Source organism: Dasypus novemcinctus, chromosome 7, assembly GCF_030445035.2.
Source record: "Dasypus novemcinctus isolate mDasNov1 chromosome 7, mDasNov1.1.hap2, whole genome shotgun sequence".
Lineage (NCBI taxonomy): Eukaryota > Metazoa > Chordata > Mammalia > Cingulata > Dasypodidae > Dasypus > Dasypus novemcinctus.
Window position 1 is genome coordinate 115972646 of NC_080679.1, and position 25110 is coordinate 115997755.

Consider the following 25110-nt stretch of genomic DNA (forward strand, 5'->3'; position numbering starts at 1 on the left):
GTTTGAGTGCCATCAATGTAGGGGAAAGAGGGTGAACTGCGGGTTGTGACTGTGTTGGGTTCAAATACCAGCTCACTCACTATGACCTTGGGCAAGTAACTTTAAATAATGTAATGGAATAAACAGGATTATGGACATAAAGTACAGGCACAAGGCTGACAGTAATTAATGGCTGGCCTTCTTGGGGCCCCTCTCTCCCACCGAATCCGAATTCCAATTTGATAATCTGGCACTGGTTCCAATTAGGTCCTCACTCGCAGCTCTCTAAGGAGGCCCTCGGGTCTCCAACACCTGACCTAGAATTCACTAAGGAGAGCGCACACTAGGACTGGGTAAGTACAGTTAGCACAAGAGGCCCACCTTGGGGAACTGGAAGCTTTAATTCTGCCATCCTGTGGAGGCCACAGAGTGAGTATTCACTCCCCAGCACTTTCAGTTCCGTTCTTTTTGTCCAGAGAGTGGGTTTTGTCAGTCTTCCTTGTTTCTTCTCTCCTCCTCTATATAACCTCTTGCCCTAGCCCGGTGCACAGTGAACCAGGGTGGCCAACCATCCAGTCTGCCTGGGAGGCAGAACTTTCCATTTGAAAACAAGGACAGCCCTGGGAAAAGTGGGATGAGCTAGTCATGAACCCTTGAGAAACACTTCCAGAATTGAGTGACAGAGCAAATAGGACTTGCCTCGCCCCTCTGGTAATTTTTTCTCTGCTCCATTCAACTGGGTTTATAGATTTAAAACTGGAGCTAGTATAATAAGGCTTTGCTTTTGCTTGCATGCCTACTGCACCCACTAAAATGCAAGCTTCTGCAGAGCGAAGACTTAGGCACAGTGGGTGGTCAGGAGACATGTATTAAATAAGAGAATAAAACCCGCAAATAAAAACTTCAGAGTCTTAGATATACTCCTCAATGAAGAAGCAAACACTCAGCCTTGGTCACCTCTTTAGCCTTTGCAAAGGTGCACCTTACAGGGATTGGGGTAGGGGTGTGCATGGGGGGTTACAAAGGAAAAGAGGTCCTAGGTAAAATGGGAAGGCCCCAAAGCTAAATACATCCAGATCCCCAATCTTTTTTTTCCTTCAGAAAATTTTTTTTTTATTAAAACTGGGTGACATCAATAAGGGAACAGTACAAAAAAAGTTTTGGTCCATGAAAAAGACAATAGTTCAGTTAATAAAAACAGCTATCTTCAACAGGGACACTGTTGAAGGGCTTCCTTCCCATGGTTCCAGCCAAGAGCCAGGCCAGGGCTCAGTTGCCCCAAAGGTAGAGACTGTCCAGTGCTGCTGTGGGGAGAATCTTTCAAAGGGGGAAGAAAATGGCAGGAAAGGGAAGATGGGGAGAAAATTATCCATGGAGGGCGTGCTTGCAGGAGTCTGAGGAGCGGTGGGGAAGCAGGGGCTTTGTTGTTCTGTGGGTGTAGAGCCCATGTGGAATGGAATTCCCCTTCTGGGCCCAGCTGTCTCCCACCTGCCGTGTTGAGTCTGCGCCTGGGATATGCTAACTCAGGGGGAGAGATACAACCTGGAAGAAGAGTCTGAGGCTCTCCTGTAAAGAAGCAAAACAATCTCAGCTCCAAGGGCCAAGATCCAAGGTCCTGCTGCTACCTGAGAGGTCCTTTGAGGGCAAGGGCTGGGAGTTACAGTCCTGTGAGGCAGGAAGAAGAGAGTTATAAACCCAACTCAGAGCTATTCTCCAGCCAGAGGTGCTTTCACTCCTCAGTGCCCTAGAAGCCATCAGTGGGGGTCAACTAGGCAGACAAGGAACTGGAAGACAGGGATGGCCCGGGGCTTTTACCCTTTGATTTTAGGCCTGTTTCTCCATTAAGGGATGGGGGGTGGGAGGTAGAGAGAATGAATGAGCCACACCTCTGAGCAATAGCAAGAAGGAACAGCCTCTGCTGGTAGTAACTACCCCAGGTTAGGTCCCTGTCGAATACCCCTTTTATCCTGCACTCAACGAGCCCTGTTCAATTCCCTGCCTTTTCTGCCCCAAATTCCACATATACCAAGAAATACTATCTTCTCAAAGGTGACTATACCTACAAAATGTGAGTACCCAGAAGACAAATTCTATGGTGTCCCCACACTGCATATTTTGCAGGTACCCAGAAGAGAAAAGAAAAAATCACTGCAAACAGGTTTTACTAAGAGAATAGAGTAATACTCTATGACGGTGGCACAAACAGTGAGGTGGTTAAGCAGACGGTTAAGGTTATTGAAATTCTTTAACTGGAGGATGTAAATACAGGTTTGAGACGAAACCAGCTTGAAACCAGGGATGAGGAATCTTGTGATCTGCTATGGCTACCTTCAGCCACAGTCTCTGGGGAAAGAGAGGGAAAAAAACTAGACAAAGATGTTCTACCACTGCTGATGTTTGTACAGAAGCCAGATGAAGTTGTGAAACAGATATCACACAGATAATTAGAACTATCCAAATACTGGAGAACTCAAGATGCAAGTCATCAACCTCATTTCTCTTTTCTCAATGGTATTGGCAACTGCCTTCTATTTTATTTTTCTGTGTGGGCAGATTTCTTTCGTTCATTTATTGAGGTACAAGAAACCTTATTGGGAGCTGTGAAAAATAAAGATTGCCTTCAGGAGTTTATAACAAGCAGTATGTATACAAGGTAGAGTAGACTGAAAGGCAGACTGAAATTATGTTTAAATAGAGGGTCAAGCCGAGCGCAGGGCTGGCACAGGAAAAAGCAACAGAAACAAGCAAAAGTAGCTCAAAATAAAAAGAAATGCAGTGTTAGCCACTAGATGGAATCTCAGGCAGACTTGTAAATGATGGTTTTTAAAGTCTGAATAGAACCTTGAAAAAAAACCCTGCATTTTAAATGAGAAAAAAGGAGGTGCAGGGAAGCAGCTGTGGCTCAATCAGTTGAGCTCCCGTCTACCATATGGGGGGCCCTGGGTTTGTGTCCCGGGGCCTCCTTGTGAAGGAAGGCTCACCCACACACTGAGGAGAGCCGCCCGGCCCGCAGGCACTGCAGAGCGCCACCCAGGCCATAGGAGCTACAGAAAGCTGACTCAGTAAGGTGACGCAACAAGAAAGGGAGACAAGCAAAAACACAGAAGAGCACACAGCAAATGGACACAGAGAGCAGAAAACAAGCAGCCCGCAAGGGGGAGGGGAAATAAAAATAAATACATACAGACACAGAAGAACGTACAGCGAATGGACACAGAGTGCAGACAGCAAGCAAAAAGCCACAGAGTGGGGGAGTAGGTGCCAAATCTAAGAATGTGGGAAGTGAATGAAGGTCAATGATTGAGCACCTGCCTCCCACATATGAAGTCCCAGGTTCATTCCCTGGTATGTCCTTAAAAAAAAAAAGGTGAAATTTAAGAATGTGTTACAACTATCTAAACATATACATGTGAAAAAGGGAGGAGGGAAAAAAAATCCCTAAATGATAAAAAATGGTTCCATTTAGGGTTATGAGTGCCCCTTTGGGGAGGGGGAAGCCTTCCTTGTTTTTTATAATAAGGTTACAAATCTTTTTAAATTTGATTGTAAGATTGAGGGAGTTATTCAAATAGAGTCTTAAAGAAAAAGTACAGTTTTGCTAGGGGAGGGACCTGAAGGAGCAAGGGTGATGAGGAGTCTCCTTAGCACCTTCAGAGACCAGTGGGCTGTTGAGTGAGGCTGGGGTCGGGGCCTGGGGAGGTGAGAGAGGGCTCGAGACCAGGGTGCTGCAGGTCCTGAACACACTGCTATGGGCTGTGGGCTTGACTCCACGGGCAATGGGAAGGCACTGCAGTTTTCTGAGGAGGAATACCTTGATCCAAACTGACCTTTCTAGAGCAAGCACTTGTGGCAAGAGGAAGCTCTCAGGGTCAGTTCTGAGGACAGGAGAGTGTCTAGACAAGAAGCAAAGGCAGGAAAGGCAGCCTTGGCCTTGAGGCTGAACAGGGAATAATAAATTGATTTATCAGCTTCTTGGGGAAAAAACCTCACTTGGTGGATTTAGTCAGCTTCAGTGCTGCCTGGCACCTGGTCTGTCTGGAAGTTGTTATGGAAGGTCTATGCTGACACGAACTAAAATGTCCAACTGCAAATACAGTTGGTCCCAGTGAAGAGGATGTTCCAGAGAAATTCTGAGATTTGAGGGAAAACGATAAAGAAACCCAAGGCTTTTCAACTTCGGAAACCCTACCAACTTGAGAGGAAATGAGAGGAGAAAGAAAAGAACCCTTAAAATAAGAAGGGAACCCTGAGTATTCCAGAAAGCAAGAGCATTCTGGTCCAGAATATTTCATTTCACTGCTCAAAGTTGGTCCGCAAACAGCAAATATTTTCTCTTTCTTTATCCTCCTTCTGGGCCCTTTCTGACTGACCTTCTCTATTCTCTCTATAATCCATACATGTCAGAACAATGCCAAGTCTTCTAGGATAGTTGAACTTCAAGAAGACTTGAGTCTACAAGTATAGCATCCTATTTCTCTAAACTTGTGATTGTGCACCCTTATCAGTAGAAAACAAGGTAAACAAAATAGAGTACACCTCCACTATGTTTAGTTTGTTAAAAGGTGCATAGAAAATATACCAGAAATGGGTTGGCTTTTACAATGGGGATTTCTTACAGTTCCGAGGCTGTGACAATGTCTAAACCAAGGCTTCATAAGGAGATGCCTTCTCCCCAAGCTGCAGTTGTGGGTGATCAGGGACATGGCAGAGCAAAATGGTGGGGTCTGCCGGTCTCTACCTTCTCCTCTATTCCATTGCTTTTAGCTTCTGGCTGCCCTTTGCTGCTTCTCTCTGTTCTAGAAGTTTTTCTCTCTGTGGTGGTCTCCTCTCTTTGTATCAATCCAGTTTGTAAAGGACTCTAGTAAAAGGATTAAGACCCAACCTGGATTATGCCCTACTGAAGTGAGATAACCAAACGGAAGGTCCCTTGACTAAATCTAACCAAATAGGTCCCATCTACAATAGGTTTTATACACACAGGAATGATCAACCCAAGAACATAGTTTTCTGGGGTCAACAAAAGACTCAAACCACTACACTATATGTGCGTATTTATACATTAATTATATAATAACTACCAACACATATGCTAAGGTACTAGTAAATTTACCTGCTTTTTCTAAAGGTAGAAATATATATAACTTCTGACATTTTTTTTCTTGTACTCAAAGGAATGGTCTTACCATTCAGACCACTAGAATAGTCACATTTACCCCAAGGACGAGAGAATGGAGGATTCTACAGGGAAGTCGTGGCTGAACTGGACTCCAGCTCCTTTGTCATGTGGGATTGAAGGGCCCCCCTCTCAAGGCTGCACCACAGATCTCTGAGGTAGGCTCTGGAAAGCAGGGGGTGGGAAGCGGACTTGGCCCAGTGGATAGGGCATCCGTCTATCACATGGGAGGTCCGCGGTTCAAACCCCAGGCCTCCTTGACCCGTGTGGAGCTGGCCATGCGCAGTGCTGATGCACGTAAGGAGTGCCCTGCCACACAGGGTTGTTCCCGCGTGGGGGAGCCCTACGCGCAAGTAGTGCGCCCCATAAGGAGAGTTGCCCAGAGCGAAAGAAACTGCAGCCTGTCCAAGAATGGCGCTGCACGCACGGAGAGCTGACACAACAAGATGATGCAACAAAGAGAGACACAGATTCCTATGCCTCTGACATGCTGCTGACAACAACAGAAGTGGACAAAAAGAAGAACATGCAGCAAATGGACACAGAGAACAGACAACTGGAGTGGGGGGGAAGGGGAGAGAAATAAAGAAAATAAATCTTAAAAAAAAAAAAAAAGGAAAGCGGGGTAAGAAATACCATGTACTCTTGCAATTCCTCCAGTGCAGACACTCATCTCATCATGACAAAGACCTTAAACTTCTTTATTTCCCTATTTCCTCCAATCAAGACAGCCTCGACCATGAGGGAGTTTTCCATCAACCTCTGCCCTGAGGGAGTTAGCATCCACTGATGATTCACTGTTTCATTAGGGGTTTTCAAATGCTGATTTTCTAATTCTGTTATTCCTCCTGCATTTATTAGCTGTGATTTCTCTATAATTAACACAACTTTCCTTCATCAACTATTTGATTATCTTCAAATACAATTTATCCTACAAGGCAGGATAAAGGCTGGATTCTTTTCCTGTATTGTTCAGGGTAATGAGTTGGTGTCCTGGCACCATTCAAAGGTGACTGACTGATTCCTGGGAAAATGGTACCAAGGTGGGTAGGCAGAGTCTAACCCTCTCATAACAAAGGAGCAGAGAGAGGGTAGAGATGTATCTTACAGAGCTGCTTTGGATATATATAGAACAGGAAGGTGCTCTGAGCCATCTAGGAGGTTACTGGAAAGATAAAGAAGCCCAAGGAATACTGTGAGTTGCTCGCCCCTGTGGCTGGAAGCACATATACCCTGCCCTCAGGGCCAACAGCCTAGGCTCCCTGCTATAAGTGGAGTGTGAGGGGGCATTTCCTGGAGGAAGAGGGGTCTGGGAGGGTGAAGAGTGGTTTCTTTGTGGTAAGTTTTGTCAGCTGAGCCCCCTTTGAATCTTGGAAGGGACCTTGACCCAACAGGGAGAGGAGAGGGGGGATCTCGACAGGCAGACTGTCATGCCCAACCACCCAAGTAAAGAGAGGAATCAAATGAGAGAGGACATGGGAACCGACTGGCACCTAATCAGCATAGGTCTGGCAAACTTCTAGGAATCTAACCTGCCTAATGGAAAGAGGGAGGACAGCTTTCTGAAAGGCTAACTAACCTAAGGAGACAGTTTAGCTCAGTGGAGGAATTCCCACCTTACATATACAAGGTCCCTGGTTCCATTCCCAGCTCTTAGAGAAGTGATCCACTGAGTTATCAGGCATCCAGCTGATACTTTATGACAGAAAACATATAGAATTTCTTTTTGTATTAGCTTTTCTTAGATCTCTTTTTTTTTTTTAAAGGTTACTTTCCCCCCCTTATTTTACTCACTAAAACCTGGCTCAAAACCTGCAGAGGGCAGGAGGCAGGGTGATTGATTGATGAAAAATGGCAGCCTGAGAAGCTCCTTAAGGGCCTAAGGAGGAAGGCTGTTTTTTCTTTTTTCTTTTCTCTTTCTTTCTCTCTCTCTTTTATTAGTTGCTGCTGTCTGGTTTCTTGTTTGTTGTGTTTCCCCTTCTTGGTTTCCCTTTTTTTTCTTTTACTGATTTTTTCTATTATTCTTTTTCTCTTCTTATCTCTTTCCTTTTCTCTGGTCCAAATTTTTTTCACCAAGGGAATACAGACAACAGTAAAGAAATAGAATAAGAGAAACAAAGTGTCAAAATGAAACCTTACCACACACACAAAAACAACAATAGAATAAAACCCTAGAGCAGAAAGAGAAGCTAATCAACTGAATAAATCCATCAGGATAAACAGATGCCTAGACACCAACAAAAAATAACAAGGAAGACATGGCCCAGTCCAATGAACAAACTAAAAAACAGGAGGAGATGCAGAATATGAAACAACTAATCAGAGATGACCAAACAAATATCATGAATCAACTTAATGAAGTGATGGAAAAGATTAAGGATATTAAGACGACACTGGGAGAATATACTGAAGAAAATGTAAACATACATAAAAAGATAACAGATGGTGACAAATGGTACAATGCAAGAAATAAAAAATACACCAGAAACACATAACAGCAGATTTGAACAGGTAGAGGAAAGAATCAGTGATATGGAAGACAGCATAGCTGAAATTAGATAGATAATAAAACAGATAGATAAAAAGATAGAAAAAATCCAGCAGGAACTTAGGGATTTGAATGACAACATATGCATTATAGGCATCCCAGGGGGAGAAGGGGAAGGAAAGGGGACAGAAGGTGTGTTGGAGGGAATAATGGCTGAAAATTTCCCAACCCTACTGATATAAGAATGCTTATATTTGATTTATGAAGAACTGTGTGAATCTCCATTAATCTGCTGTTGATCATAGCAACCAAACTTTTGGGCCCCTTAAAAGGGGAGGCCCCTGCAGGTGCTGACTGAAGTCTTACCCAGGAGAGGACGCTCTGCCTGGGACCAAAATTCCAATCAGGACTCTGGCCAGTTGTTGAATGGGACTTCCTAGCCTTGTGAAGACAAGACATTGGGTTTTCCCCAGTTTGGTGAGTGTCTGTAAATATACTTTCACTTTCTTTTGTACTATCTAATTAGCTTAGTGAATCAAAAACTGATTATTTGACTTATTATCAATGTTTGATCATGTACACATCAAGTGCTGAATAAATTGCTAGTTTTGTGTTTTGGGGCTCTGCCTCTTCCTTAGCAAAACACCTACTGAGTGACATGGACGTATATGTCTAAGAAGCGCAGCACACCCCAAACAGGAAAATCCTAACGGGCCTACTCCAAGACATACACTTGTCAAATTGTCCAATGCTCAAGACAAAGAGAGAATACTGAAAGCAGAGAGAATACTGAAAGCAGAAAATTGTATGTGATAGATCTCATACAATGGAAGCTCAATAAGATTAAATGCTGATTTCTCATCTGAAACCATGGAGGCAAGAAGGCAATGGTATGACATAATTAAGGTGCTAAAAGAAAAAAACTTCCAGCCAAGAATTCTCTATCCTGCAAACGTGGCATTCAAAAATGATGGCGAGTTCAAAATATTCATAGATAAACAGAAATTAAGAGAGTTTGTCGACAAGAAACCTGCTCTTCAAGAGATACTAAAGGGAGTTCTACAGGTTGAAAGGAAAAAGCAGGAAAGTTAGAGGACAGAGTAAGAACTAAAAAGAAAAATAAAAACAACATATGGCATACATAAACCTAAAGAAAACATGGCTAATGTAAGTAATTCCTTGACAGTAATAATACTGAATGTTAATGGATTAAACTCTCATGTCAAGACACACAGATTGGCAGAATGGATAAGAAAATATGACCCATCTGTGTGCCGTCTACAAGTAACTCACCTTAGACCCAGGGATACAAGAAGCCTAAAGGTATATGGTTGGAAAACTATTTTACATGCAAATAATAACCAAAAAAGGGTGGGAGTAGCTATATGAATATTAGAAAAAATAGACTTTAAATGCAAAACTACTGTAAGAGACAAAGAAGGTGAGTATATATTAATAAAAGAGATAATCTATCAAGAAGAAAGAACAGTCATAAACATTTATACACCTAACTGGGGTGCCTCAAAATACATCAAGCAAACATTGGAAAAACTAAGTGGAAAAATAGATGCCTCTACAATTACAGTGGGGGACTTTAATACAACATTATCACCACTAGACAAAACATCTCAACAGAGAATCAGTAAAGAAACAAAGACTTTGGTTAATACATTAGAGGAGCTAGACCTAACAGACATATACAGAACATTACACCCAAATACAATGGGATATACATTCTTCTCAAGTGCACATGGATCATTCTCCAGGATAGACCACATGCAAGGCCAAAGAACAACTCTCAAGGAATTCAGAAAGATTGAAATTACACAAAGTAATTTCTATGACCACAATGGAATGAAGCTGGAAATCAGTAAGGAGCAGAAAAGCAGATTAAGCACAACGATACAGAAGTTAAACAACACACTCACAGGCAAACAGTGGCTCAAGGAGGCAATCACAAAAGAAATCAGTAACTATCTTGAAATGAATGAAAATGACAACACAACGTATCAAAACCTATGGGATGCAGCAAAAGTTTACTGAGAAAGAAATTCATAGCCATAAAATACTTATATTATAAAAGAAAAATGAACAAAAAAAAGACAGCTAAAATGAAAGACATAACTGCCTATCTGAGAAATTAGAAAAAGAACAAAAAACTAACTCCAATGCAAGTAGAAAGAAGGAAATAACAAAGATTAGAGCAGTGCTAAATAAAACTGAAAATAAGAAAGCACTAGAAAAAATAAGCAAAACCAAAAGCTGGTTCTTTGAGAAGATTAATAAAACTGACAAATCCTTAGCTAGACTAACAAAGAAAAAAAGAAAGAAGATGCAAATACATAAAATAAGAAATGAGGAAGGGGATATCACAACTGACCCTACAGAAGTAAAGAGTATCGTAAGAGGATATTTTGAAGAATTGTATGCCAACAAGATGAATAATTTAGAGGAAATGGACAAATTCCTAGAAACACACAAGCAGCCTACATTGATGAAAGAAGAAACTGATGAGCTCAACAGACCAATCACAAGTAACGAGATAGAATTAGTCATCAAAATCCTCCCATCTAAGAGACCAGGACCAGATGGCTTCACAGGTGAATTCTACCAAACATTCAGAAAGAACTAACATCAATCCTGCTCAAACTCTTCCAAAAAACAGAAGTGGAGAGAACATTGCCTAACTCATTCTATGATGCCAACATCACCCTAGTACCAAAGCCCAACAATGATGCCACAAGAAAGGAAAACTATAGACCAATCTCTCTAATGAACCTAGATGCTAAAATCCTCCACAAAATACTTGCTAATCATACTCAAAAACACATCAAACAAATTATACACCATGACCAAGTGGGTTTCATCCCTGGTTTGCAAGAATGGTTCAACATAAGAAAATCAACGTATTACACCACATAAACAGATCAAAACAAAGGCGACTGATTGGATTTTGTGGGTTTGTTGGTTTGTTCAGAGTATCATTATGGAAAAATGGAGGTTTTTTTCCTTCCATCTCTTTAGTTTCAATCCACCACCATCATTGTTCTCTTTTGTGCTCACAGTCCCCCATCTTTGGATGATGCAGGACCTTCCAATTGGCTCCTGTATTTTTCTGATCCACCAGTATGGTCTTTATTAGCTCTCTTGCATTCTGTCCCATCTTGAGCATATCCTATCCCTGGACCTGAAAGGACCTATTTATCCTAGGACTAGGAGGTGGTTCCTTTAGTGGGGAAAAGGACTAAAGGAACATCAATCTGAGTTCTTTAGCCTTTCCACAGAGTTAGGAAACACTTCATTTTTAAAGAGAAAAAAATGAGTTCCTAATGATATTTCCTCTTCAAGCAGAAGAGTATAGGCTCTTTACTTAAATTCTTTAATTTTATACTATTACTCCCCCTTCTTGTCTACTGAAAATTTTGTTTCCTACAACATATCTACAATCTAAACTAGTTTCAAACAGCAATATGAATATTTTCCACTACAAATGTATAGGTCTATGTTTTAAAGGCACTTGAAATAATTATTTACTGCGTGAGAAGTTAACAGCAATTTAATTCATAGTTCAATCTGCTTCATTTTAAAAAATTTGTTAGTAGTAATTAGTGGTTTTTCTTTTTATTTTTAAATTATGTAAACCATTTACATGGTTACAAAATCAAACCAATTTACATTCAGAGACATCTGTCTTCTACCCCTGTCCCTGCACATACCCTCCTCCAAAGATCATCATTCTTATTAGTTTGTTATTTATTCTTCCAGGATATCTTTTCAAAATATAAGCAAATGTATAAACACAAGATATGCACACACTCCTCTTCTACACTTTTCTTATATGTAAAGGAGTCCTCTGGTCTGCACTTTTTTAAAAAAATCACTTCATATATTCTAGAAATTCCCCTCCATAGCAGTAGAGATGCTTGTTCTTGTGACCAGCTACATAGTACTTCACCCTATCAATAGACCATAATTATTCACTCAGTGTCCTTGGGTGAACATGTGGGTTGTCTCCAATCTTTTCCTATTGCACACAGTGCCAATGCAAATGGCATTATACCCATGTCATTTCTTCTTTTTTTCTCGTGTATCTCATGGATAGGTGTTTAGGGAAGGATCTGCTCAGTCAAAAGGAAAATGAATAGGTAGTATTGCTGGCTCTTGACCAACACCCTTTCACAGGGGCAATCCCAGGCTGCATTCTTCCACCAGGGTAGGAAGTGGCTGGTTGCCCTTGTCCTCACCTGCACAAAAGTTATGTTGTAAAACTTTCAGATTCTTGCCAAGCTCATATGTGGGACATGGTATCCTGGTGCAGAGTTAAATGGCATTTCTCTTATTGTGACTGATGTTACCATTGTTCCATATTCCATACACTTGGAGGCAGCGACTTTCTCTTTCCTTCAGTCTGTTAATAGCTTTTGCCCATTTACCAAATGGACCATGAATCTCTTCTTCTCCATTTTCAGAAATTCTTTATATATTTGGGATATTAGCCCTTTGTCTGTGATATAATTTACTGATAGTGTGGTGGTTGTTTTTTTTTTGGCCGGGGGGTAAGGGGGCAAAAAAAGATTGGCTCCCCCCCCCCTTTTAAATATATTCAAATATATCAATTTTTCCCCAGAACCCTGCTGAATTCTGAGTCATTGTTAGGAAATTTACCCATCTTCCAAGATAAAAATGAAGTTATCCATGTATTCTTAAGTTACCTTTTAAGCAGTAAAATTCTTTTTGTTCCATCAACCAATACTGTTGGAATCTTCCATCCATGGAGGATGGAATAGATTAGTAGGCCCCAATTTCAACATTCAGAGAATTTTTATACTTTCGGGAAAGGCCTCTCCTCTACTGACTGAATGTGGGAAACACCATCTCATGGAGGGCAGACACACACCATGTCACTCAGGCATGACATGTGGCACTGAGGACACAGCTAACATTTCATCTCCGTTGACATAAAACACAGGTTCTGTCTCATATCCCAGGTCCTCAAAGTCTCCCGGCAAAGTCAAACTGCAGGCAAATTTCCAGCCCTGCCTGGCCATGGTGATAGGCATTTGTCACCTAATATGCCAAATTAGGCTGCCCCTAAACCATGCCCCTGGGTTGGAGTATAAGAGTAGGATGAAAGTGCTCCAGGAACAGTAAGAAGTAATGTTTATGATACACACCACCCACTCTCACAAATCTCTCTGAGCTACAAAGAACATTTAAAAACCAGTTACTTGATTGTTTAAATTACTCTCCTCCTCATCCCTAACCCTTCTTAATTTCTCTCCTCTTACCTACCACCCAACCATTAGTCCCCCGAGCTTGCTCTGATACATTTGGTGAGGAGGCCAGGGTCAATCCCAGGTGGCTGCATACAAGCAGGGAGGACAACCACAGGGAGGAGGCAGGGCGAGGGTCCCTTGAGCCTTGCCTCAGCAAAGGAAACAGATTCTCGTCTCAGAAATTCATTCTAGGATGGAAACCTCTGACTTAAATTATCTAAAAATATTGAGAAATGAGAATTCTTCCCTTTGAGCATCCAAATAAGCTGTTGAACTCATTCATGCGTTATCATTTCCAGAAGAGGACCTAACCTCATTAAAAGGGGCCTACTGACTTAAATAATAGTGGCACAAACACTATTAAACTTGGTTGTTTAGCACCACAGCCCTAGGCTGCCTAAAAAGAAGATGAGGCTGGAGGCAGGAGCACTGACTGCAGTAGTCACTGTGAATGTGGGGAGAGGATACCACAGAAACAGAAAAATTATAAGAGCCTTGCAGTTGGGATCAGTCAGTTCCACAATTTTTGGTGTGCTGTCATCACCACATTATTTCATAAAATAATAACTGCTGTTGACAACATAGACAGCAGGTCAGCCAAGGAAAGCGAAATTTCATTCTGGGCCTGGTGCTTCAGAAATCAGTAAAGTATGAAACGAGTTTAAAGGCTAATTTTCCAAAAAGGTATGATGCATAAATAATGACGATTTAATTCTTTGGTAAATGTGTCAATGTGGAAGGCCTCATTCCTCACTGGTAATGAAAGTGGGAACCAACCACCATCTGTGGGGCATGGAAGCCACCTGGCACATGCCAATCCAAAGTCAACCCAAAGTCCTTTCCCAGTAAGTTTCTGATGATACTTCATGTTGAATTTTTCTCTAGAACATTTCCAAGCTTTTCACAAAACACTCAAATGGCCTTTCAATGTTAATAAAAGAAATGCAGGTAATTCTAAGGAAAAGGCTCAACAGGACATATTTCCACAATTCAGGGCCCCGAAACTCAGATCTAAAATATATGGCTACAAAATTTATTTTCCTTATCCAGTTTGGGTGGCATTCTGGGAATGGAGGTGAAATATGAATACTCACGGAACATGGTATAAAACTGTTGAGGGTTCAGATTCCATTTCCCCCAGGGGGTCTTGTGGCCTTTGGACTGGGCATAATTAGCATGATTAAACTCTGGTTCCGTACCAAATGAGTCTAGGACTCGAAGCATGCACCTGAAAGAAAAAAGCAATGCGTGTACAACTATGACCTGGACTCCAAAATGCAGCAGGTAAAAGCTTCACACCCTCCCTCAGAGACTACCTCAGGGGATAATCATTCACTGGAAATGTTACTGGGAAGGAAGTATGAGGTTTCAGGATAGCTTATAGAGTTCAGTGCCTCAGCCATCACACAGTAGATACCACTTGCTTCAGATTAGTTGACTAATCACAGAATATCATGCAAATACCAGCTAAACCGAAAGTCCCAGGGAGACTAGAACTAGATGACATGTTCACTGCTGTACACCTAGTACCATGCCAGGGCCAAGTATACAGAAGATATTTAATGGATAGTTGTTGAAGAAACAAAGCACTATCATGTTTAGAGGTCCTATTCTGCTCAAAGCATAAGGCATAAATATCACTCAGGAATCCTGCAACATGTTTATCAGGTAGTTATTTGATTTTAGGCAAAGCTTAAAATCTTGCTCAATGGGTAGTGGTGATATTCAAGTACATGAATAACAAATATTTTATTCCTTTATTAAAAGGAATAACAAAACTTTATTCCTTTTACCCAGAGACTGAAGAAGTAACCCTGAAGATATTTCATGTGGGCTGTTTCTGCAAAGTCTTAGAGCAAACTACAGCAAACTGCAGCTGAAAGTGTCACGTGGTATGATTTTATACAGCCCACAAGCTAATGGTGGCTTCTACAATTTTAATGGTTAAAGAATAATAATAATAAAAAAGAATATTTTGTGACAGGTGAAAATTGTATTAAATTAAAATTTCAGCATTCTTAAATAAAGTTTTGTTTGAATAGAGCCAGGCCCAATCATTTACATATTATCTATGGATGCTTTCAAGCCATAACAGCAGAGCTGAGCACTTGCAACAGAGAAACAAAACACTATCTGGCTCTTCACCGAAAAAAACTGCTGACCCTTGGTTTAGATTGTACAAAGAATGACCAATCAGGATGAAGGAATTCATACTGAAAAATTATTGATTTTGTTACACTTATTTCATCACTGATTTGCGAAACACTGAGGTAAATTTAGCTCTTGACTAGCCATTTAAAACAACTTTGTTTTCAGTCATTCTATATAATAACTCTGAATAACATACTGGACCAATAAGGATAAAAGTAAATAAAGCAAGCTCAAAACCTGTATTGTGGAATGAGATGATACCAATGACTTTTAAATATCTGACTCAATTTCTTTTTTCCCCCCAGTATGAAGATGCCATTCTTCTAACTTTTTATTTTTACTTCAATGTGCCTTTTAGAAAAAAAAACAAAACCCAAACTCTAAATAGAATTTTCCAAGAGAAGCAATAGTAAAATGCCATTTTTGGGTGATGATTTTTTTTTCATCAGCAATCACCAGCATTTGTCTAGAAAAGGAAGAGAAGAAAAGAAAAAGGGAGGGTGGGAAGGAGCTGTGCCATGACCACAAAATGAAATTCAAGCTGGCCACAAAAATAGTTTCCTTGCTTTGGGTTACTGTGTGGCTCTCACTAACCATGCTGTCATCAGTGACAATTCTGGCACTAACTCCAAGAACATGTCCTCAGTATAGCAGCCAAAAGGAGCACAGTAATGGGAATCCACAATCCAGGTAAAGGAGAGCTAGAACCCCAAGGGACTGATTAGGACCCAATGGGACTGATTGATGCTTGTTTTCCCTGGTCTATGAAGAGCTCGAAGCATTCCTTTTCTCCTCTTAATAAACACGCTCATTTTGTAACATACTCTTTCCCTTTAAAAATAAGACAAAAGAGAAACTGGTGGTTATGCCCAGCATATTTCTTCTGAGAAAGATGACAATGTTCAGAATGCAACAGGAAGGAGGAAGAGACATTCTGGAAGGACACAGTCATGGGGGGGCTGTGGAATGTCCTGCTCCTGGCCAGAGACACTTCACACTTCCAGTACCAGAATTGGCCACAGCACCATGTGACCCCTGGAGGACTGAGCTCTGTGCAGCACAGCAGGGAGAAATAAGCCACCCTGTCAGAAGGAACCTTAGCCCTAAAGGCTTTAGCTCCTTTCATTTAATTGCAGTTGAGTCTTCCTAAGAGTCTACGTTCCTTTCTAGCTTCGGCTTGTGACCATATTTTTAATTTGGATAACTAGAGCAAACGCTGATGAGTGAAGATGCCTTGTAGGAGTCTCCTGAAAGCCTGCAGTTTCATAGAGTGCAGAGATGGAAGCTGCGTGATGCTGGGCTTCCTCACAATAGGACACTATAGAACCATCAAATGTCTCTGAGAGATGTAAAAATCTATGTCTTTAGACTTGGGGCTTTGTTTTGAGCCTCAAACCATTGCCTGTTTTCTGTCTTATCCAGATCTGTTTCATAAACCAGTGGCCAGAGGCTGTTCTTGACCATGGACAAAGGAGGTTAATATCATTTTCTTTCTCCAGTCACTTTCTATATCTGTGCATTATAGAATTTTGCTTATGTTTCTAATATTTATGCTGTTCCTCTAATGTCTTGTGTGTGTGCGGGGCATCAGGGGCAGACCACTGACTTAAAAAGATACTGTTCTTGTGCCAGACAGCTGATTTCCTCTAATAAGGATCTCTGCAACCATGCCAATGACCCCTGGAAAGTCTCCAGTGCCCTTGGCCGCACTTCTGTGAGATGGACTCTCACAACCTCCTTCCAGGACCTATGTCCTGGTTTGGATTTTGAGGTAAAACATGGTGTCTTGGACTATCTACATCTCACTTTCCTGACTGCCTTCATTGTGAGCAGAGGCCTCCTATGAAGCAAAATGGATATGAATGTTACAGTATGTAGCAGAGTTCTAGTAGCATATAGGTATTTAAGTTTGTTTAATTGAATTTCCTGGATCCCTACATAAATTGGACACAGTTTACAAATTCTTCTTCTCCTAACTGAAAGATCAGAGGATTAACTTTACATTTAATGACATTCATAACATCTGCTATCCACCAAGATGAATATGGAGCACCCTATCAATCACTAACCTCCAAAATAGAAAAGGAAAAAAAAAGGGCAAAAACCTTTCTAGAGTACCTAGCTTGGCCTTTTGATGAAATCTTAGCCTCTTTATACCACAAAGACTTCAGGGCTAAAGTCTTAACAGACCTCCTGCCAGCTAATGTCACTAATGTAGATGATTTATTCTAAAGAATGGAGGAATAATCACTGTACTGGTCTGAAAAACTCCCTGAGATAGTGTCTTTCTATCCAGAAAAATCAAATACTAATCAACAGTTATCGTTTCAATAACAAAATCATCCTTTTTCTTTTTTTAATTTATTTCTCTCCCCTTCCCCCCCACCCCCCCGCTGTTGTCTGCTCTCTGTGTCCATTTGCTGTGTGTTCTTCTGTGTCCACTTGTATTCTTGTCAGTGGCACGGAGAATCTGTGTCTCTTTTTTTTTGTTGTGTCATCTTGCTGCATCAGCTCTCCATGTGTGCGGCGCCACTCCTGGGCAGGCTGCGCTTTTTTTTTCACGTGGGGTGGGTCTCCTTGAAGGGCACACTCCTTGCACATGGGGCTCCCCTATACGAGGGACACCCTTGCACGGCACGGCACTCCTTGCATGCATCAGCACTGCGTGTGGGCCAGCTCACCACACGGGTCAGGAGGCCCTGGTTTGAACCCTAGACCTCCCATACATTAGGCGGACGCTCTATCAGGTAAGCCAAATCTGCTTCCCAAAAATCACCCTTTTTAATGGACCTAAATATCACTGCTCAGTATATTTTTCCGTCCAAATAGTTCTTCTTAAAAGCGAGGATGTATGAGTCAGGGGGTGACTCTACTACCCAATTCCTTTCTCACATTTATCAGATGTCTGTCTTTTGCAAAATGCCAGAAACAATAGCTTCTGTCAGTCATTATTTTCTTAATGCTATAGCTAAAAAAGAAAAATTGATTACTATATGACTTATGAACCAAGAAGAAAGATGGTTATTTCTACAGATTGAGAACAAATGGGATGGTCTATGATTCACCAAGGTTTCAAGGAAAACAAAACAAAGACAGGGAAACCCTGATGAAAAAGGTAGAGGGATAATATGGCCCTGAACAAGATTTTAATTTTGCCTTTTCATGGAACTATAACCAAAGAAAGCAAAACAGCACAGTTATGCAATCAGTCAGCCCCATTCTTCATCCATGAGTGCCCAGTGCTGGTGGAAAAATAATTGCAAGCAGTCAACAGTGGGTATTTCCCCCTCTCTGTATTTCTGAGAAGATCCATAATATTTTCAATTTTATGAACTGTTAATTTCTTACAGACTGCCAATCAGACATAATGTTGGAGATTAAAGTTGACATTAAACTCTAAACTAACAAGAGATACCTACTTCAGGTCTCTGGGACTCACTTCTTGGTTAAGTCAAAAGAACATATCCTTTTACCCATGACAATAAAAAAGAAACACATGGAAGAATTTCCAAGTTGTATTATACTAATGGAAAGGTTTTTCAGAATCTTCTCTTAGCAAGTTGGTTCAAATTGTAAGTCAACATTTACTATCAGTATTTACTAATTCACAATTTTTTTTTTTACCAAATTTATGTACCACTTATACTATTAAGAAAATATAATCTTTATTTAAATTTACTTTTTAAAAACGTAATTTACTTAAGTTCTAAAGGAAATTTTTATCAAGACTATAAACAAAAGCCAGTATCCACTGCAATAAATGGAAGGTAACCAAGAAACCATAAAACCCCTCAAAAAAAAAAAAGTATTTTAAATTCAAGGTAAGTATTTTTGCCTCTGAAGAATGAGACTTGAACAGCTTCTCTCACTTCGTTAAAAATACATGCAAGTATAAAAAGAAGTATGGGAGATATAATAGCATCAAACTAAGCCTTTCCTCAGAAAAACTGAAAAGAAATTAAAAAATTAATGAATTTCATTATGTAATTCTATGTTATCCAGTGCTGTGTTTGTGCTGGCTAATCATTTCAAATACCAAATAGTCATCTTAAACCCACAGCTGTGGAAATGCTGAGTTACTCATTCAAATTTCAAAGGCAGTACATAGACTAACATATGTACCCTACTCAAGTTAAACATGACGCTTATCTTAAAAAGTACAGGACCTCAGCCTTCACACACAGGCATTCCCAGTTTTCTCTTCTGAGAATAACAATACTGATGAGGGCGAAGGTGAGAGAAGTAACTCATCATGTGGAACCTAAGGAACACAAGAAATGACCCTGTTCATATTTTAGCAAAATCTGTATTGATTAAACGGGTATGTGTAGTAGTCCTGGGAGAGGAATACTAAGGATAAGGGAAGATAAAAAGAGGGCTGGACACCTGTTTTCCATTCTTAAGAAATCAATGAAAATAGTGATTAGCCCTTGAAAGAAAAAGTCACTGGGAAGAATTTCAATTAGGAATGAGAAACATACTCCACACTGTTGAAAAGATAATATTTGATAAGCTTTTTCCATCTGCAAGTATGTAAACCTTGTTTTTTAAAAAATCTCTATAATCATTAAGAAGAGAACAGATCACTTACTGGTAATGAACCCATGATGGTCCCAGAGTTTTCTTGAACTGAGCAAGTCCCACAATATCAATATAAATGAGCTCAACGATTCTGTCCCCTACAGTTGGGCAGCCAGATCGATTTCCTACAACCTTCTTCATTATCCTAGAGAGAGGGCAGAAAGAGGGGAAGAAAAAAAAAAAGAAATCCTTGACTTCAAGGCATTGCAGGTGGCAACATTAATAGGTAAAAAGGCATTCAAAGAAACCTGGAGAGGACAGCATGACCCTTCCAAGTCTGCTGCCTGCCTGTTAAAATTCTTCCCACCCATCAGGGCCCACCTGGAGCCCTGATTTTGACTCTTGCAAAAGCACATGGTGGCGTAGAATGAGCATAGCCTTTGATATCAGGGAAGATCTGGGTCGAAATCTGCCTCTACCATCTAGCAACTATGGAAACTTAGACAAGTTATTTAACCTGAGTCTTTCCTGACCCTCCAAAAAAAATATGGAGGGGGAGATTGGATACGGAACCTCTCTGAGGTTCTTGGGGGAACTACAAGAGCTACTGAAGAGATATTGCCTCATTTATCCTAGACACTCAGTGACTATTACTTTCATATTACCCCCCCTCCTGTAAATGCCTTTCAACAGTGTCTTGTCCTGTTCCCTGATTTTTCTTGTGTACCACTGTTTTCCTTAACTAGATTGTATTACAGAACTAGCACAATAGCTTATACTTTGTCTCCATCCATCCATCTCAGAAAGCACCAATCTACTGCACAAATGGGAGTAAAAAGGGCCAAGTGTACTGCATTCACCTAGAAAATCACTCATCACAGATGAATCATCCTCCTGCTCATACCCTACCACAGTGCTTCACCAAATCATAGACATCCTACTTCTAAGGACAAGAACCACACCCAGGGCCCTAGAGTCACTGCTCCAGCACCTTGTCCTCAACTGGGGGCTTTAGAAAAGCTAGCTTCCTTAAAACCAATTTAAATGCACAGGAATCTATCCCAAGGGTCTGAAACCTTTTCTGTAAAGGGCCAGATAGTAAAAACACTCATCTTTGCAGGTCAATTCAGTCTCTGTGGCAACTACTCACCTCTGTCCTTGTAGCATGAAAGCAGCCAGAGAAAAGGTAAATAAACAAGTATGGCTGCATTCCAGTGAAACTTAATTTACAGAAGCAGGCAGAGAACAAGTTTGCTGACCCCTTTATCAAGTGGCTCCAAACTGTGTGCACCTTGACATCACCTGGGGTCTTCAAAAATACTTGTGTCTGTGTTCCATCCCCAAAGGTTGTGATTTAATTGGTTGGGAGGTGGTCTGGGCTTTGGAATTTGGTGCTTCTAAAGTGCAGGCATGTCTGGGAACTGCTACTGTATGCTGCTTCCACTGTCTTCAGTACAACACTTCTGGCCCTGTCACCAGTGTGCTTAAAGAATCCCACAATTAAGTCTGCCTGACAAATTCTATATTTACATGCCTTTCTTGCTGTGTCCAAGAGTATTTGTGTCCTCCCTGGTCCTCCCACAGTATTCTATTTATTAACCCATCTGCTCCTTTATTCATTTATTCATTCCCTAACTCATTCATTCAATACACGTATGCTAGGCACTGTTGTAGGTGCTACATACACAACAGTGATCAATAGTCACAGTTTCCAGACTCCCAGTGCTTATATTCTAGCATCCATGCCACAACTGGCATTAATCACATTGTGATGTAATGATTGAAAGATTGACAACTATTTGACATGCTGGTCTTCTTTATATATCCCATAGCAAGAACCAGCCCACAGAAAGAAAGTGCTGAACACATGACTGCTAACGGTGTGGGTGTAACTACTTTACAGGTCATGAATCCAAAGTATATTAAGCAAGCAGGAGGAAGGTACTAGGAAGCTGCATGACAAAAGGACAGGAGTGGTGATTAAGGGTTCAGCAAATCTCAAGTTTATGTAGATCTGAAAGGGGCACTGTGGCACAGAAGTTTTAATGAACGTTTTGGAGCTGGAAGGAATGTTAGAACAATATTTGTTCCACACTGCTCCTAATTTATTGTCCAAGACTTTGCTGCCCAGAGCAGTCTCTTGTGTACTGTCCAAGGTCCGTGCCTTCTTCCTGGCAGTTGTAGAGATGAAAGCAGTAATACCAAGAATGACAATATCAATTACCATGTGATAACTTGGCTGTTTCAGTAGAAAGCCTTTGTGGACAGGTATCCAAAAGGAGGGAAGGGGCTAGAAAAGAGTCCTGCTTAGCCTGCTGCATCCATCTGAAAGGGATTAAGAGAGGGCTAGGGCTAGAGGCAAATTTCAGTGAAAGAGAAAACCCAGGTAGAGTTAACAGGCTCAGAGTTGAAAGCCGGCTAATTGGAAAAGGATTGGACCCAGTGCTTTCAGGAAATTCATTCCATCCAAATTAAATTATAAACAGGAACCCATACTGTTTTAAGATTCAGAAAACTTGATGGTGAGTAGGGAATGGTATGAATTTCAGCAAGAGACAGGGAATTAGAAAAGTCAATAATATTTTGGGCTGCAGATGTTGGAAGCACCTGTAATAGCACACAATAAGCTCTTTAGTTTGAATTTGGCTGGCATTCATTTATGAAGCCTCTGAAGCCTGCAGCTACAATGAAAACATATTATCCTTTCCACAGTGTATGTATTTAGCTCCTGAAAATAATCTTCTTATCTCCTGTTTAGTGAATTATCACTTTCATTTTCCTCTGCAAGAAATTACACACTAATAGAGGACTTTCTGAGTTTACAATTTCTTCTTTGTACTCTGATTTTAAAATTGAAAAGTAATCTCCTTACTCCTTGAGCTCAGCCAGTGAAGCTGAAATCCTAATGTCATGGCCCAGTAAGTACAGAGATGTAATTAAATCACTCCACTGAACTAATTCACCAAGAGGGCCACCACTGAAAGCTGTCTCTGCAATCTTAAATCCAGATTCCTTGGTCAGGAGTCCCAGGTGAACGAGGACCTGAAAGAAAAAAAAAAGACACAGGCTGATTCCCACTAAACCAAGTACAAACTCCACAGCAAAACACCTAAAAGCAATTGGGCGATTCCAGAGTCATGTTTATGTTCTAATGAGTTATCAAGGTGGGGCATGCCATTTTTCTAGAAGATACAAAGAAAGGAAGGAAATAGTGTTTAATGTAAGAAATGAGAAAGCTATTACTGCCCTTGGTGTGGCAATGTGAATGAGCCGTGAGCAGAAAACCCTGCTATATCAGGAAAATCAGAATTAAAGGAAAGTAAGCCAGGACAATGAAATAGCTCTTAACAATACTGGATTCTTTTCCACAGTTGGAATATTTTAAATCATTTAATATGGAAAACAGCAAACAAAAACAAAAGCAGAAATGATAATTCAGTCATTCTCAATGTACCAATCATGTAGCTGCAACAAAGATTAACTCATTATTTAATCTATTCTTCCCATTTTCTCCCAATCCCTCCAGATTATTTTGGAGCTAATCCTGGACAACATATCCCTTCATCTGTAAATATTTCAGTACATATTTCTAAAAGAATTGTCTCTTCATTTAAAAAACATAACATTATCACATCTAAGAAAGGTAATAATATTCCTTAATATTTTCCAATATCCTGTGTTCACAGTTCCTCAATTGTCTCTCTTTTTTTTTAAGTGCATTCAATTCAAAAGTCAAATGAATTATAATTGCCTGATATGTCCCCTAACTTCCTTTAATCCAGAGTAATCCCTTATCACTTTTTGGGGAAGCATGCTTGTAATTTATTTGTTGAAGAAACTGGACTATATTTCCAATAAAGTCTGGATTTTGCTGATTATAATCCCATGATATTGGATAACATGTTCTGTAGTCCTTTTATTTACAGTAAATTAGTAAGTAGATTTACAGACTTGGTTAAAATGCAGATTTGATAATCTAGGGACTGAATAACACAGTGATCCCAGAGGTGGATGAAAATTGTGGTAAATAATACAAATGTGAGAACGTCCTTCTATGAACTAGAAGGGATGTACGTCACTATTGCAGAGTGGTGGGAATGTGCAGAAGCATGGGAAAAATACAATTAATATAACCTATGGACTACAGTTAACAGTAATACTAGAGTATTTTTGCATCAATGCCAAAGATGTACTGTGTTAATAATAAGAGGGTATGGAAAAATATGTCAAACGTACATTATAGACCATAGTTAGTGGTCATAGCCTGATGATACTATCTCATCATCTATAAAAAATGTTCCACAACAATGTAGTGTGTTGGTAGACAGGTGGTGTATGGTAATCTGGCACATGTACATGATTGTTTTATAAGATCACAATACCTGTAATAAAAGTGTATTTTTAAAATAAGCAGATTTTATTTTTTGTGCAATACTATTTCACAAGGGGAGGTACAAGGCCTGAGTGCCTCTGTTTTGGGATGTGAGCAGCCACTGATGATCACTGCCTCGATCCATTTTTCCAGTAGGGGTTATGAATTGGTGATGTGCTATCATTCCTCCTCACTTATTAACTGGAATATACTTCTATAAAAATACACTCCTGTCAACTATGTGACCATCAAACATTGAGGTAATGTTTGCCTAGAAAAAAAGCCTGGTAAATGATTACGTTTTCTCCTATATCATTTTCAAAATAACAGATTTTTTCTCTAGCATACTCCAATGGGGACCAATGGCATTTTAAAATTTCATTATAAAATAATGGATGTAAACACATTTGATGTGTTTTAATAAATTGCACTTGTTATCCTTACTGATTAACAATTTGTCCCATCTTGACAGATGGGGTAGGCAGAGCTATTTAAGTTGAATCCTAAATTCTTTGGAGATAACCCCAATAATATTTCATAGCTTCTTTGCTCTCTGATATGACAAGATATTTCTAAGTTTATCTTATATAACTTCTGTTTCAGACCTGAATCAGCCACTGTCCCAAGAACCCCTGACACCAATTACTGGTGATCATACTTAGTGATCAAATCTAGGGTTGAGGGTGCTCATTATTACTGGTTTTATCACGGTCTGTAGGCCTTTTTAGTGGACATAGCTTGAAAATTTTTTTTTTACTTTAAGATAAAACAAATATTGAGTTCATGCCAGTAATTCTAATTAAAATTTAGGATGATAGTATTTTTATATATCATTATCTCATATCTGTTATTTCCTTTTTTCCCACACTGAAAATCCTACTTTTCAAGGTCATTAACATAATTCCTCATTTGTTTTATCCCAAAACCCAAAGGATTCAGAATAAGAGTATCAGCACCATCACCTACTACGTGATTAGTAAAAAGTGTTTTAAGGTATTTTTGCAGCTCTTTTTGTTTTTCATGATATCCCATTAAAATGTATGGGTAAATTCCCATATTCTAAAGTCACTAAGAATAGTTCTTCTCTGTGTGCTTATATCAAACCTGGATATGCAATCAATTCATCTGTTTGCATCAGGAGCACCAAACT

The 25110-nt window shown here is 40.2% G+C and overlaps 1 protein-coding gene across 5 annotated transcripts in view; it reads right to left on the reverse strand.

The window, feature by feature from the left end:
- The window catches only part of MGAT5 (alpha-1,6-mannosylglycoprotein 6-beta-N-acetylglucosaminyltransferase), a 377154-nt gene that overhangs the window by 121315 nt on the left and 230729 nt on the right, over positions 1 to 25110 (reverse strand). For all 5 annotated transcript variants that reach the window (XM_058301096.2, XM_058301094.2, XM_058301097.1 and 2 more), the window contains 3 exons: positions 22461 to 22630; positions 19659 to 19793; positions 14011 to 14144 (listed from right to left, as the gene is read on the reverse strand). In XM_058301096.2, coding sequence (XP_058157079.1) covers positions 14011 to 14144; positions 19659 to 19793; positions 22461 to 22630 — 439 coding nt within the window. The remainder of the gene's footprint in view (positions 1 to 14010; positions 14145 to 19658; positions 19794 to 22460; positions 22631 to 25110) is intronic.